The sequence below is a fragment of the Gambusia affinis genome, linkage group LG11, assembly GCF_019740435.1.
Source record: "Gambusia affinis linkage group LG11, SWU_Gaff_1.0, whole genome shotgun sequence".
Lineage (NCBI taxonomy): Eukaryota > Metazoa > Chordata > Actinopteri > Cyprinodontiformes > Poeciliidae > Gambusia > Gambusia affinis.
The window spans coordinates 6,937,014-6,950,621 of record NC_057878.1 but is presented as its reverse complement, the minus strand read 5'-3'; the positions used below and the strand labels follow the sequence as shown (position 1 = coordinate 6,950,621).

Genomic DNA, 13,608 nt, shown 5'->3' with positions numbered 1-13,608 from the left:
AGCTCTGCGTTTACAGCCGCCAATACAATAAGGCAACTCTATCGCCTCGAGATGTCTGATTGCTCAACTTATCTTTCTTTTTGTAGGTTTAACGGCTCGCTTATAGATCACAGTGATAGCGTAGTGCTGGATTCTGAGGTATTGCAAAAGATAAGGACTATTACTGCACCCACTCAATGTCCAGAGAACACCACGAGATAAGAAGCAGCCCATATTTGTATTCACAGAGTCACACTGGAGTTTTAAATTTCGCCGTGTTTAATATTTGCAGGCAGTTTTCTGCCATGTAAACCAGACGCGGCTTTCGAGGAGCCGGACTGAATACATTTGTCCTAATATTGGATTTTATTCTGATGCAGCTGTGATTGATGTTGCGTTGCCTGGCTTTCTACAACCCATTGACATTTCCATAATTCTTTTCCCCAAGCAGCAGATACCATCAGTGTCATGAATTAATATCTTTTTCACCGAAGGAACTTTGATGCCTACGGTTTTGGGCTATTTTACGTGCTGCGGCGCATTTTGTGGCTACTCTTCAGGTTTGTGAAGAGACACCTTGAGCTGCCAATCCACGCCAATTATAAAACAGCAGTCTCTCTCTCTCTCTCTCTCTCTCTGTGGGTTATTGTTAGACAATGTAGATCCTATAATGCTAATATTTCTAAAATGCTTCCAACATTGCCAAACCCAACATGTTCAGACACATTGCTAAAGCTCAAAGGGACAAAACAGAGAGCATTTGATGTACTTCCTTCAACCTTCCTGTTATCTGCTGAACATGAACTCCTTTTAAACAGCTTCTTACATATGTAAGCTTCCTGACCTCACTATAATAACGGAAGTATCAGTCTTCTTCAGTAAAAAGCTTCTACACCAAAGAGTGTTGTTAAGATGTGAGCTGGTAGCGTTTATGTTGTGTGTTGATTGTTTTGGAAAAAGACAGGACGTTTGAGTTTTAAACCAGATGGTAAAGAAGCTTGTTGAGCTGAAATTTGGCTTATTCTGGTCTCTGGTCTACTTGTCAGTGGATCTCTAATTTTTAGGAATTAAAAAGAAAACACAAACAAGAGACGTATTCAGAAAGCTATTTGTATGCAAACCAAAAACAAAACTCACAAAGAAATCTTATACTTTGTATAGCTCTTCCCTAGCAAATAGCTCCTCTCTCCACTGACACATGCTTCCCATATTTAAATGAGGGACTCTCCGTGATTTTTAGGGGAAATTCTGCCTTTATTTTATGTGTAAATTACAGCCGTAGAAAATTAGTTTGCATTCTAAAAGACCATAATCATTTGCATCTGCATGTATCCAGGGCGTCTGTGTTACTTTCTGCTGCAAAATGCCACTTGCGAAACATTGCAAAAAAAAAAAAAAAAAAGTTAGCAGATTGCACCACTTTGTGAATTCCCCTTTAAAACGCGGTCAGGGTGGCACCAGGGTCTGATTTCAAATCGTCCGTCTGTTTGCTTCAGCTGTTTTTCATTCGTTAAGATTCAAAAGCAAGCCCTAAAAATGACATCATTATGGTCAGTAGTGAAGATAAATTTAACAGTTTACGGGAAGTAGAGTTTGAATTAGTGATAAACCTGTGGGTGACCTGGAGCGGCTGTCATCCCGAGAGCAGAAGTCGACCTTCAGGGCTCTAAGCTAAAGGCGGAAGGAGCCGCCGGAGAAAAACGCTGCAGACGGGGAAGAGCAGTGTTTTGTTTACATCTTTGTATAAGTAGCAATAGGACAGATGACTTTGCAAAAACATGCTGTACCATCCACTTCTGCCATGTTGTTTTTCTCCTGAGTGTCACAATAATAATCTGCTAAATGTATTTGTTGCTTCCTGTGTAAAGCAGAAGGAAAAATATCCAGTTTTAAAAGAAGAATTATCAAATAAATCAAATTAAGCGTTAATAACGGGAAAATGGCTGATAATTCAAATAAATGAAAACTCTCTTTATTTGAAATGAAGATTTTTTTTTTTCCCAGTTTAATCAAAGTGGACATAAGAAGGCCAGTTTTTGGTTATTTAACTTCACTTTTAGTTAGTTATTTTCCAATAATTTACTGATTTTTAAGAATTTGATGTACTTTTTCTTACAAAACCACATCTAAATATCATGCAGTCAATGAATAACAATTGTGGTATTAAAAAGCTTATTACTAAGTTTTCAAAGGACTCCAGCTGAACTGGATCCCACTCACCCTGTGCTGCCACTCAATTTTTTATTTTATTTTACCAAGATAAAATCCCACTGTGTACACAGTGCAGATTCTGTTTAAGTCTTTCAACATTAGTTTTCTTTTTACCACTCTTAGAGATCGGATGGCTCTAGCTAGACAGTTGGTTTACCATAGAGGGCTTTTGGCCGATTATTGCTTTCCTTGCCTGATTTTTCAGTTCAGGTCGACGACCATGGCTTGGTATTTTCCAGACTATAAGTTTTGGAGAATTTGGGAGAATAAGTTGAATTAGTCAAATAATGCGTTATGAATTGGAGAAAAAGAAACATAATGATTCACTGGACTATAAGTTGCATTTATTTAGAAGTTGTCAGACATGGGAGAGATCTTGTCCATGTTACTGATATGATCCGGTGACACTTTGTGTTCAACAAACCTATGGAAACTTTTGACTGTACTGGACGTCTGCTGGCAGATTCTGACACACCAGCGTCCATGTTCTAAAATCGGGGGGTCAGGAATGGCCCGCTCCTCCGGTGAAACGCGCAGTTGTGCAGAGCAGAGACGCATGCAGTAAATATGTGGTGACGGGGAGGCTGTTGCATAGCATAAAGAGCTAACACCAAGAAGACTCTGCTGCAAATTCAGTTATATTCATCTCCTTGGCAACTACCAGGGCGTGGAGACGCAGATGAACTGTTCACAATCATAACCAGGTGTTTCAGAAAGTAGCACCGACAGACAGACACGGCTATCTAAACGCACTACAGTAGGAATGTCTGACGAGGTCTCTCCGTCAAAACACGGGCAGCATGTTCTGTTTGTACTGAATGTGGTCTTGTTCCTCGAGCTTTGGCCGTCTAGCTTTCAGCCCGCAATTATCTTCCCTCACTGCTGCAGGTTGTAATGCTTGTGTCATGTATGTTTCTATGAATTATGGCAAAGACGAAGGTGTATATAAGTCGCTCCGGACTTCAAGTGACAGTACCAGCCAAGATATGAAAAAAAGTGTGACTTTTGCCTTGCGGGAAAAAAGTCGGAGTTTGATTCCTGGCCTGGAGTCTTTTCGTGTGGAAAGTCCAAAAACATGCCAGAAAGGTTAATTGGTCCTGCTAAATTTTCCCTTAGGGAAGAGGGGGCGTGTGGGCGTGTTTGTGTGTGGGTGTGACTGGTAATATTATGGTGAGAAGCAAGCATGTAAAGATTTCTCCCAGCAGATCCATGACTCACCCATACACCCCCCCCGGCCCCGTCAGACCCATTAGCTCCACTACACGCTGTTAGTGATGGGCTCACAGTCCAGTACTGAACACACCCACTGACACGCAGGGAGTCGCACACAGCGGCAGACTGATGTTTGCCACTGGTGGCCTTTTCACGCAGCCCTCTCCTACATTGATTATCTGTCTCCCCCTGTCAGCCTCCCGCTGCATCGACTTTAACAAACTGATGACACACCGACAGCAGGGAACTGTGGGATGCAAAAGATACAGACCTTGAGGAGAGAGACGGTGAAAAATGCCTCTTGGTCTCGTCCTGTTTGATTTGCATGCTTCCTATCGCTGTTCATTGGTACTTAAAATTATTTTTTTTTAAATCTCTCTATCTGTAGGCCTGGTGGAAGAGTTGCTAAAAACGCCAGTGGTGAGAACAGCAGGGATGAGCTGGTCGTCATGGGAGACCTGGTCCAGCTGCTCTCAGAGTTGTGCCAAAGGTTACCGCACCCGTCGGCGGACGTGTTCCGGACCGGAGGGGAAGAGCGCCCCCGCGGCATGCCGTGGCTCCCCTGTGGAATACCAGGACTGTAACGTGCAGGCATGTCCCGGTGAGTGAGTCCAACTCGGCTACAGTCACAGTCACGGAGAAAGAATCTCAAAACAAACAGGTTGTTCAGATCAGATTTTTTCTTTTTTTTTCTTTTAGATAAAAGTGCGTTTAGTTTTATTGTTGTTCTTGAGGATCAGCTAGAATATCCTTCATTATTCACATTGCTGGTTATTCTTTGTTTGAGACATAGCCATGTAGATGAGCCTGCAGTATCTGTGAGATATTTCAGCCATTTTAGGATGACTACCTACTTTGGGAAAGAACAACTCCCCTTGGTACGGACATAAGAGCTATAAAACACATTGACTGCACATAGAAACCCCTCCAAAGCCCAATAAGGTCCTGTTATAAAAAAAAAAAAAAATACTGTTATTGCCCTTTGTGAATTATAGACTGTGAACTGCATTTGTTTCCTGTGAAATGTGCTGAAGGCTTGACTCCTAAAAGAGTTCAACAAGTTCATTTTAGAGGGGACTTGCAAAAGTATTCATGACTCTTGATGGTTTTCACATTATGCCACACTGGGACCAAAACCTGAGAGATTTTAGTTGTATTTTTATGGTATATATCAACTAAAATCTAGTTTCTAATTATGAAACGGAAGGAAAATGATGCATGGTTTTCTTTTTTTTTTTTTTCACAAACAACTCTTTGGTGCATGTCTTAACCAGCTCTGCAGATCAAGACACCCAACATATGCAACTTATGAACAATGCTTTTTAAGTGTCTCACTTGAATTTAGCTCTGGACTTTGACTAGACTATTCTATTAGAGACGTGATTCTGGTTGAATCTGAACCTTTCAAATGAAACTCTGGCCCTGAACCAGTCTGAAATCCTGTGAAACTTCTAGTAAAAGAGGTCGGTCCATTTAACATGTAGGACAAAGAGTTCAAAGAGGTGGAACAAATTATTTACTTTTTTTTTTCCTTTTTTTCAATGGGGGAAACACGTTTCCAAATTTTCAAGATCCAAACTGCTTGTTTGAACAATTTGTATGCAGACGATTCTCAGTACATTGAAATTTGTTCTTGTAACATGGCAACCTGAGGAAAAGGTCAAAGGTTATTAATTTCTGTCCAAGGCACTATGTGGCAAGTTTTAATGTTCTGAAAATGGAATATCAGCTTCAAAGAAACAGATTAATATCCATACGGATGATATTTGAGGAATACTTTCCAAAATGTAAAACATGAAGTTTACCTCAACAGCTCGTTCTAAAAATGTTTTTGCTGTAGGGGAAAATGCAAGAAGTACGGTAAGCTGATGTAAAGTCTTTTATGCTGATGTCTCCAGAACATTATGGGTTCCTAAAGAAAAGTGAAGCAAAAAAAGAGACCGTTATAGAGACAGAGTGCTGGGGGTCAATGATAGTTATAGAATACTGCTGAGTGGGCAATAAACTTCATTAGCTAATGGTTACCAGGAAGAGTTCCTGAACAAATTAAGTTATCTGTTCCAAACTCCTCATCAAACCATCATAATCAGCTGACCCGGACGCCACGGACTGGCTCTGCTTATTAAACACACACACACTCACCTGCACACCCCCACACACACACTCCTTAAAACAGACAAACACATAAAACAAGTGGACCACAGCGAAGGCTCTCCTCTGAGGAGACGCACCTTTATCTTCTTGCCTGATATCTTCTGAATTATTGAAATGTGTGCGTCTGTGTTTGAATGTTAATTGTCGGCGTTCAAATGAAGGCCTTTGTGGCTGAGACGTAGAGAGACGTGACCTCAGGTAGCCCAGATTGCAGCGAGGAGTCATTTTGCTAGTTCTGTCACGTTTCCTCGTGGCCCCCAAAGGACGTGCAGGTGAGAAGGACGAGGCCGGTGACAGAAGAGAGAACGAGTGTGAAATAGTAATTGATGATGAAATTAGAGGGCGGGGTGGAGGCAGTGAAGATGGCCGAAAAGATAAAGATATAATGTCCGCGTCTCCGACTGTGCAGTGGAAGCAGTTGTCTGTGGGTCCGATCGGCGAGGCGGTAAGAGGACGGAGCGCCGTCTTTCATTTTGGGAAGTTTGGACTGAAAGGCAGTTCAATGTAAAGTTACATTTAAAAGGAACAAATCCCAGTTCGCTCTTGAGAGTCGAACATGAATTTGTTAGCAACATTTTAAAACTTTAAAAGCACACACCAAACCTCTACTGAAGAGGAGTGTTTGATTCAGCCACAAAGCCGTTCCCCTTCTTTGTCTAACGAGGCAAACTGAGTCTCAAGAGTTATCAAAGGAACTCTGCAGCACCGAGAGTTGCTCTGTTTTCAGGAAAATAGCAAAGGATAGCAACAGCTAACTAGACGTGGGCGTTTTTTAACAGTATTAGCATCAGAAATACCACCGTTTATGATATCATGGAATTTAACACAATTGATGACGATGGCTGGATTTCTTATTAAAATTATGGTTTTGTTTTTGTTTTTTAATTCAATTTAATACACAAACATGAGCCACATTAATATGTTTACAGTTAGTTTGTGCCGGTCTGTCCTTTAAGCCAACACTCTTGGCGCCTGACAAGCTAATATTAGCTGATATTAGTTGATATTAGTTGATGTTAGCTGATATTCGCTGATATTCGCTGATATTAGCTGATATTAGCTGATATTAGCTGATATTAGTTGATATTAGTTGATATTAGTTGATATTAGCTGATATTAGTTGATATTAGCTGATATTAGTTGATGTTAGCTGATATTAGTTGATATTAGCTAATATTAGTTGATATTAGCTAATATTAGTTGATATTAGCTGATATTAGCTGATATTAGCTGATATTAGTTGATATTAGTTGATATTAGTTGATATTAGCTGATATTAGTTGATATTAGCTGATATTAGTTGATGTTAGCTGATATTAGCTGATATTAGTTGATATTAGCTGATATTAGTTGATGTTAGATGATATTAGTTGATATTAGCTGATATTAGTTGATATTAGCTGATATTAGTTGATATTAGTTGATATTAGCTGATATTAGTTGATATTAGCTGATATTAGTTGATGTTAGCTGATATTAGCTGATATTAGTTGATATTAGCTGATATTAGTTGATGTTAGATGATATTAGTTGATATTAGCTGATATTAGTTGATATTAGCTGATATTAGTTGATATTAGTTGATATTAGCTGATATTAGTTGATATTAGTTGATATTAGCTGATATTAGCTGATATTAGCTGCTATTAGTTGATATTAGCTGATATTAGCTGATATTAGCTGCTATTAGTTGATATTAGTTGATATTAGCTGATATTAGCTGATATTAGCTGCTATTAGTTGATATTAGTTGATATTAGCAGGTATTAGCTGATATTAGCTGATATTAGTTGATATTAGCTGATATTAGTTGGGTTCTCTGCTTAGCTAACAAGTCAGAAGTGAAATGCTTAACACAGAGTTTCCCAGCAGCCAAACTGTTTCTGTGTAGTAGCTGTGTTTTAGCTAGCTGACCAGTTGTGTGCAGCAACAGGTGGGGGAAGGGAAGCGCTGCCCATTCCCCGTGACTATATCGAACAATAATTCTCAATATGCTTTTCTTGGAATTTTTTTTAAAATCTGACCAGATTTATTTGTCGCTGCCCATTAAGTCTTGATTTTTGATTGATAACCAGAACTCTTTGGCTAATGAGAGCCAAAATGTAGCTAATATAAAACATCAAAACTGTTTATCCTATTTATTTCACAGAGAACAACTCCAGTTTGCATCTGTTCCCCACTTTTAACTCAACTTTGTCAACATTTTAGCAATTTTGTACCTGTAAACAAACCAGCTTGTGCCTGGTTTGTTTACATGCAATACATCTGTTGCATTAATTGCCTCTCAAGTAATTAAACTGATCCTACAGTTTAATTTTAGCTGAGCGTTTTCATAAACGTAGGTCCTCGAAATGTTTAAACTGAAAACTGTTTATTACTCTATGTTCTAATTTATTTTTTAGAACATAGATTGGGAACGTTAAAAACGTTTAAAATATGACGACGGATGAAGTCCCCAGGCAGCTAACCGTACCTGCTGGTTGATTTAATATAAGAATTGTAGCATTTTCTCATTATAGACTATAAATGGGATATAGAAGATTATTCCAGGTAATTGTCTGTCAAAGCAGGTACAAAATGTTCCCATGTACAAATTGACACTCGGTTGGCATGAAACGTCCTGGATGAACCAAAACTGCAGCACCAAGCATGAGTGTCATTTTATAGCTACCAAAATTTTAAAAAGTAGAACTTAATTTGCCTGATAAATCTGTTCTAGCTAAGGAAATATTTTTTACATTTCTAGTTTATCGGTGTGACTTGCTGTAACTCGGTGAGTCAGATGCTCCTCCAGTCAGGTTAGACTCAATCAGTCAGAGATGTGGCTCGCTGTGAGAGCCGGTTAGCGTTAAATAGTAACATCCTGCTTCGCTCTCTGTCGTCCTCTCTGCTAAACAAGTCTCCAGTCTGCCTCTCAGGTTACCTGGCAACGACGCCTCCCAGACATCAGCCAGTCAACCAGACGGTCAGTGAGTCACCCACACTTTTCTGATTAGATCAGACGAGGCATTAGCAGTCCCCCTCCTCCAAGAAATCAGTACGTTACTCAGGTAGGAGAAGATGCAGGAGGAGGTGTGATCAGTGAGACGGCAGCAGAAGGGTACCAACGTGTTGTTCATGTCCCACAGTCATCCCTAGTTTACCAAAAAAACAGGTGTAAATATATGGAGCGTACAGAAGTTGAAGACAGATTGCATTTAATGTTGTGGGATGTGTGGAAAACTCAGTTTGATGGGTTGGAATAGAATGGGTGCAGCTTTGTTAGGCTTCATTTTGTCATGCATTGTAAACTTAATTCTGTGCTAAATTTTGATTTTCACACAAAACAAAACCAGATGCAGTTGTCCAGTGACTTTGTCAGCTTTCGGTGGTATTTCTAGGCACATTTGAGTTGAACAGAGACTTTAAACACTAACTAGTGAAATACATCTGTTGCATTAATTGATTTTAGATTCCCACACTAATACATTTTTATACCTACATTAAAAATAATTGCAGATATCCATCATGGAGAGTCCTGCCTGAGAGTCTGGGCCCAAATCTGAACTAAAATGAACTGCTATTGCCAGTAATACAGAATACAAGCCAAACAGTCAGACCAACCAGAAATATTTCCAAATTGCTCTCTCTTGTAAAAAAGAAACAACATATAGCCGTTTTTTTTTTTTTTTTTTCAGCCAGCTGACTGACTGTGCGTAGCAGCACTACTTTACCGTAGATGGAGGAACAGTAGCTTTTAGGTGATGAACTGCAACACTGTTTGCATGAACCAGTCACATATTCAGCAGTATATTTCTGCTTACGCACACGGCTGAAGGATCCGCTTGATTATTTTGTTCCTGGTTCTTGTTTTTATTTGTACAAACTGGAGAATTCAAACGACACCTACCACTGCCGTCCTCCATGTTTCACAGGGCAGCAGACCACAGACATCTGGCAAACATCTGTAAAGGTTTGACTTCAGAACCGGTTATTTCTGAGTTGTTTATATTTGGTCTGCTGCTAAACTCCTTTTTCAAATATGTCAGAGGCTAACAACAACAACATTTATTTACTGTTTTCACTTGTAATATTTTCTGTGGTATTCGATGTGGAAAATGTAAAAACACTGAGACAGGGCTACCGTAAGAGTTAAATGACTTGAAAATAAACCCACTTGAACACATCTGCGCACAACCTTGCAGAAAATCAGAAAACAGTTGTTTTCACTCATATTGTATTTGTTTGCCCTTTAAATCCGCAGCTTCATTTCTATAAGTATTCCCATAACATCTCCCTCGACCTGCTCTTCTTGGAGTTCAGTCATTTGACCCCTGTGGACATTTTCTTATTAGATAGAAACTGAAATGAATCCAGGGTTGCCTTTCCTCACAGAGTGTAATATTTCAGTGTTGAATGGCTTCCATGCTGCTTTGCACCATACACAAAGGCAGGATAAACTAATGTAGCTCTGTGTGTGTGTGTGTGTGTTGCAGTGAAAGGTGCTTGGTCCTGCTGGTCTCCCTGGTCTCAGTGCTCGGTGGGCTGCGGTAGCGGCCACTACCAGCGGACACGCTCCTGTAACAGCCCCGCCCCCGCCAGCGGAGGAGACATTTGCATCGGCCTGCACACCGAGGAGGCCCTGTGCAACACACACACCTGTGACGGTGAGCTCTCGCTTAAAATTCAACGTCACAACTCGGTTTTGGGTGTTCACAGCACCTCTCAACAACATGTGTGTTGCTCTCTGCAGTGTTTCAGATTTTGCCTCATTAGAACCACAAATCCTACTGGGATTTTTACGTGATGGACCAACAGAAATAGCGCACAACGTAGGAGACGTTTTGTGTAAGTGTGAGAAGCGATATCCACGCTTTTCAAAATTGCAAGTAGTTCCGAATGAAACTTCACACATTTATTTTCAGCCCCCATTTAGATACGTTAACATGGACACAAATAATCTCAATCAAAATGTGGACAACAATGGCGTGGTTTATATCAAATGATTCTGTGTTTGAATGACACATAAATGTCCAAATGAAAATCTGTGGCTAGACTCGAAAAGATTCCTCCAATCAGAGTCAGCTTCGGCTAAATTGCAAAAAAAAGAAAGGGCAAAAATGTCTTGAGACTTTCAAACGCTCCTGTCGTTCCAGTGAAAAGCTCAAAATACAAAGATTTGCATCATATATGCTGAGTTCAAACACCAAATCCCACTGGAATACATTGAAGTTTGTGATTTTAACGTGACAAAAGGTTAAGAAGGGTTTGAATACTTCCGCATGGCTCTGTGGGTCTCCATCATTCCTGTGCTGCCCCCTTTGGTGAGTCAGCTTCATAATTGATTGTTGTTGTTTTTTTCTTTTTCTAATGAATTAAGAGAGTCTTACATGAAATGGGTAGATAAGCATTCATGCTGAGAAAACAAGCTGCCCCTCTTGCTGTGCAGCTGGAGCTTTGAGCGCCATGGCAACTCCTCTGAGGAGCTTCAAGAAGAGACGCCCTCCTGCTGTGATGCATATGGAAACACATCCGAATGTTTGGCATTGCGTCTGTGACCAGGGTGTTGATATTATTAAAGATATCAGAGTGTAATGTTTAAATTTTTTTAATTTAGCCATTTAAAACATGGGGTGGGGGGGGGGAAATCCCAAGATCTCATTCATTTGATCTCATAAAGTTTGTTTGTTTTTTCTTTGTACACTCAGAGTTTTTATAACTCACAATTCAGTGGAACCTGGAGTTTCTTATTCTTCCTGTCTTGGTTCAGTTAAGTTGTGAGCACTCACTGGAGGTTCCTCGTAACTTTTTTTTAACTTTCACTCTCCTAAAAAAAATTTCCTCTCACTGGAGTCGCTGTGGAGGTAAATTGAATTTTGTTTGTAGGCTCCAAAACACAGAAACATTTACCAGCGGGTTTTTCTACCAGGCTGCAAAATCATTGAGATCCCACGTTCGCTAGAAGTAGCCAAGAAAATGCAAGCAGTAGTTGGAGATGAGCAATAAAGCAATAAATAATTAAAACTAACTGTCCACTACGGCGTTTTCTAAAGCTGTTGACTTACATAATTTACAGTGGGTTATGCATCAACAACTCCTTAGCAAAATTAAAACAATTCATTCCGTTTGAACTTTTTTACTTTTTTTTGCAGTTTTACTATAAAAACACAGAATCTACATATTTTATATCTGGTTTCTACTTCAAATATATTTGCACACTTTACATAAGACAAAACTAACTTACATGTAGCCTTTCAGCAAGATGATAGAGGAGTTGGTTGTAAGCCAATCATTCCTTAATACTGTTGGAAAACATTTCTCCTATTTTATAAGTGAAATCATCTGCCTGTGTCGTACTAGTGCTTTTTTAAAAAAAAATCTATATTTAGGAATTAGCTCCTGTGTCTTGCTGGAAAGTGATGTTCAAATTTATTTTGTTTCATTTGAAGTGTGCTAAGATATTCCCACTAGGAACTAGACAAAAATCCTCGGTGAGGTTTTTGTGTTTTCGCAGTGTTGTCGAAGTCGTAGCCACAATCATCAATATGCTTTGTTGTGTTTCTATGTGGCAGAACGCCATGAGGTGCAGCTTCAGTGTGAAGTGAAAGTCAGTGCAGTCACTAGGTTCAGGGTTGTGGGCCCAAAGCATCTTCCCAGGGGGCTTGCTGTGTCCCTGCTTGTGGAAAACATCGAACTGGACTTCTTGTTTCGTCTCTCGTCAGGCCAGATTTGTTGAGTGCATGACGTTGCTTGTCCTCTTGAGAGCTTCTTGCACCCGAGTGTTGGATCTTTACAACTTTTCAGAGTAATCATCGCGTCTCTTCCCAGTAAACAGCATTTCAAGTTCCTAGAGTGGCTTAGTTGGCCTCCAGACCTGAACTCCATAGAAAGTCTTTAGAGAGAGCTGAAACTCTGCGTTGCCTAGCAACAGCCCCAAAACCTGAGCAGTCTGGAGTAGCTATGCATGGAGGAGTAGAGCCAAGATTTCTGCTGTAGTGCAAACTCGGTCAAGAGCTGCAGGAGACCTCTGACCTCTGTTATTGTGAACAAAAGTTTCTGGAAATTAATTAAATCAATTTCCCTTATGGAATCAATTAGACATTTTTAAACTGAATCAAATATTAACTTCTCGTTTTATGTTGTGTCAAATATTTATTTTCTGCAATAAGATGCAAATGAACTACTTAACAATTATACGTACACAGTTGAGGTGTACCTACAATGTAATTACAGGCCTCTCCATTCTTTGCAAGTGGGGAAACCTAAAAACAATCGCTGGTTTATCAAACATTTGTTTTTTCTACTTTCCTACTGTCCCTACTTTCCTTACAGGCGACAAAGTAAAGTAGGATGAATAAATACCGTGTGCATGCCACACGTTTCAGACTTTTGCCCAGACAGAATGAGCGACTTGCTGCGTGGGAAGTATAAGAATCATCTTCTTCCTTTCTGTTCCCACATGGTCACTGAAAGATTCATGACAACAGTTTCCTAATCCGAGACGATTAGAGGTCCGGCATCAGATCTCCTAGGGTTTTAGCCCCACTCTGATTCTTCATTTTTTTAATATCAAATGACCAGTGTGTGTTGTTTTTTTTTTTATAAATCCGGAATGATCCGGGGTCGTTGATGTGTAAAGCTTGCGTTTCGACGCCTGACTTGCATTTGTTGTTGTCCGTCTGTATTAAACGACTGCGTCTCCTGAGCTGTCATTTCTCTCAGATGCTTTTCATTCTGAATCAATCAAACTGTCATTCACAGAGGGACTAATGCATACCGCCAGCTTCCCCGGTAATTACAAAGAGCACCTAATGGCTTCGTGCCCCCGCCCCCGTCACTAAACACCAGTCAGGCTCTGTTATATCATCTTAGTGCTTTCCTGTTTGACGTGAACCAACACATCCGGTTAACCCCACATCAGGCCCAATCTGTCTGCTTGTCTGCTCATACGCAGGTGGGCAGGAAGACCCTCATCTATCGGGGGTTGTCCTGCTGCAACAGCTCTCTGTGCATGTGTAATTACCGACTGGCTGTCAGTCACTGGGTTAGTTGACGCTCCTGTTCGAGGTCATT

General features: G+C 40.2%; 1 protein-coding gene across 5 annotated transcripts in view; it reads left to right on the top strand.

The window, feature by feature from the left end:
• The window catches only part of sema5ba (sema domain, seven thrombospondin repeats (type 1 and type 1-like), transmembrane domain (TM) and short cytoplasmic domain, (semaphorin) 5Ba), a 229,250-nt gene that overhangs the window by 204,867 nt on the left and 10,775 nt on the right, over positions 1-13,608 (top strand). For all 5 annotated transcript variants that reach the window (XM_044132807.1, XM_044132811.1, XM_044132808.1 and 2 more), the window contains 2 exons: positions 3,791-4,003; positions 10,032-10,202. In XM_044132807.1, coding sequence (XP_043988742.1) covers positions 3,791-4,003; positions 10,032-10,202 — 384 coding nt within the window. The remainder of the gene's footprint in view (positions 1-3,790; positions 4,004-10,031; positions 10,203-13,608) is intronic.